We start from the raw sequence: 2,318 nt of genomic DNA, 5'->3' as shown, positions 1-2,318 counted from the left end.
GTATTATATATATATACCCCGGACTACATGGAATAAGATATACAATACGATTCTCTCTTCTCTCTTCTCTCTTCAGTTTATTTACAACACGTTATCAGCACCAAACCCTAGCCGACTGAGCAAACAAGAAACCAAGGAAATCATCTGTCATCGAGGTTTGCAACCCAATTTCGACTTTTGTGAATGCAATGTAACGCACCCTATGTCTCGTGTTATTTCTTTGAATTTTTTTTTTCGCTTCAAAACAAAACAAAGTTAATTATTTTGTCACTTTTGGTAGGCCTGCTATTGATTTAGATTTCCGTGGTGTAACACACGCAATACGTTTTTTTTCTTGAATTCCCACCATCGTTTGATGCTTGATGATTATTCATATTGATATAACACCGAGCATACATCACTTGAATTTGTCTATGATTTTTTTTTCCTTTATATGATTAATGTGCAACAGCAGCATATAACACTAACATTACTTTAACTTTTTTTAATTATGTAAAATCATCAACACCATAGATACAAAAGAGTGATTGCCTTTGCTTCTTACTGTCATGTGTTTGCCACTGTGATGTCAACTTGGTTTGACTTATTGTAGTATTTTGTTGCGGTGCTTCGTGTGATACATGTAGGACAGTAGGAATTTGCTTAGTAATACATGTGACAACTCATAAACTTAGCAAAGAAAATTTATTTTGCTTGTTTGTTATTAAATTACAACTTGTCTGGAATTATATTAGACTTGATTTTGCATATGAAAGCCTCGTCAGTTTGGTTACTATTTGTTTTTTTTTGTTTTATTCCTGCGTCTAAAGCATGTATCATATTATACTGGATGTATTTTAATACTATAGGAACATTATTTATTCGAATTATATTCTTACATTCCCTACTATATGAATTCCTTAAACTACAATATTGAATTATAATTTGATATGAAGTCCTAATTTTGCAATATTCACTTGTATATAGTGAACTATGTCGAACCTTACAAAACTTGAATTTGCGGCCCTTGATATTACTGGAAAGAACTATTTGTCTTGGGTGCTAGATGCTGAAATTCACCTAGATGCAAAAGACCTTGGTGATACAATCAAAGAAGGAAATAAAGCAACAAGTCAAAACAAAGCTAAGGCTATGATATTTCTTCGCCACCACCTCCATGAGGGTCTTAAGATTGAGTACTTGACTGTGAAAGATCCACAAGTCCTTTGGAGGAATCTAAAGGAAAGGTATGACCACCAGAAAACTGTAATACTACCCAAAGCTCGTTATGATTGGTTACATTTAAGACTACAAGACTTTAAGTCTATAAGTGAATATAACTCAGCTATGTTCAGAATTACTTCACAGTTGAAATTATGTGGAGAGAAAATCATTGATGCAGAAATGCTAGAGAAAACATACACTACCTTTCATGCGAATAATGTTGTCCTGTAGACACAATACCGTGAAAAGGAATTTAAGAAATATTCTGAACTTATATCTTGTCTCCTTGTGGCTGAGCAAAATAATGAGCTACTAATGAAAAATCATGAATCACGTCCAACTGGTTCTGCTCCATTCCCTGAAGCGATGGGAAAGAAAAATATCAGGCCAGCAATAGTGGTCGTGGACGTGGACGTGGATATGGACATGGTCAAGGTCGTCGACGTGGATACGGATATGGTCGAGGTCGAGGCCGAGGTGGTTCTTTCAAGAATTCATATTCCCACCAGAAGAGGGATAATAAAGATGATAACAAACAAGAGAAAGATAAAAATGAGAACGTGACCAATGTATGTTACAGATGTGGAGGAAAAGGTCATTGGTCTCGTACGTGTCGTACACCAAAACACTTGGTTGACCTCTATCAACAATCATTGAAGCAAAAGGGAAAGAAAATAGAAACAAATCTTGTGTACGAAGATGGCGAAGGTGACTTTGATTGTGGCAATACAACTCACCTGGAAGTTGCTGATTTCTTCACCACCCCTAAAGGGAGTAACTAATCCTTAGATTCGATTATGGTCATTTAAAGAATAAAACTTCGGTTTCATTTATTAAGTTATTACTATGGATTTTTGTTTGGATTATGTTATTTATTTTAGATTTTATTTGTTAGTACTATGATTTTATATGACATTATTAAATTTTGGTTATTGTTATTTCATTTATTTGAAGAATATGAATACCCCTCAAGTTCAGTTAGCAATGAATGGTGAAGATTTATGCCTAGCAGACAGTGCAACTACTCATACCATACTAAAAAGCAAGAGATATTTCTCTTATTTGACAATGAAAGAAACTAGTGTGAGTACTATATCAGGTAGTACAAAGATAAT

The 2,318-nt window shown here is 34.3% G+C and overlaps 1 protein-coding gene across 1 annotated transcript; it reads left to right on the top strand.

Moving 5' to 3' along the window:
• The first annotated feature begins 972 nt into the window (after positions 1 to 972).
• On the top strand, positions 973 to 1,985 carry LOC125494866 (uncharacterized). Its single transcript, XM_048638718.1, has 3 exons — positions 973 to 1,226; positions 1,335 to 1,430; positions 1,568 to 1,985. The coding sequence occupies exons 1-3, from the start codon at positions 973 to 975 to the stop codon at positions 1,983 to 1,985; spliced, it is 768 nt and encodes a 255-aa protein (XP_048494675.1).
• Positions 1,986 to 2,318: the final 333 nt, after the last annotated feature.

Source organism: Beta vulgaris, chromosome 2 (assembly GCF_026745355.1).
Source record: "Beta vulgaris subsp. vulgaris cultivar EL10 chromosome 2, EL10.2, whole genome shotgun sequence".
NCBI classification, from domain to species: domain Eukaryota; kingdom Viridiplantae; phylum Streptophyta; class Magnoliopsida; order Caryophyllales; family Amaranthaceae; genus Beta; species Beta vulgaris.
The sequence above is the reverse complement of the archived record's forward strand: the minus strand, read 5'-3'. Positions and strand labels throughout refer to the sequence as shown.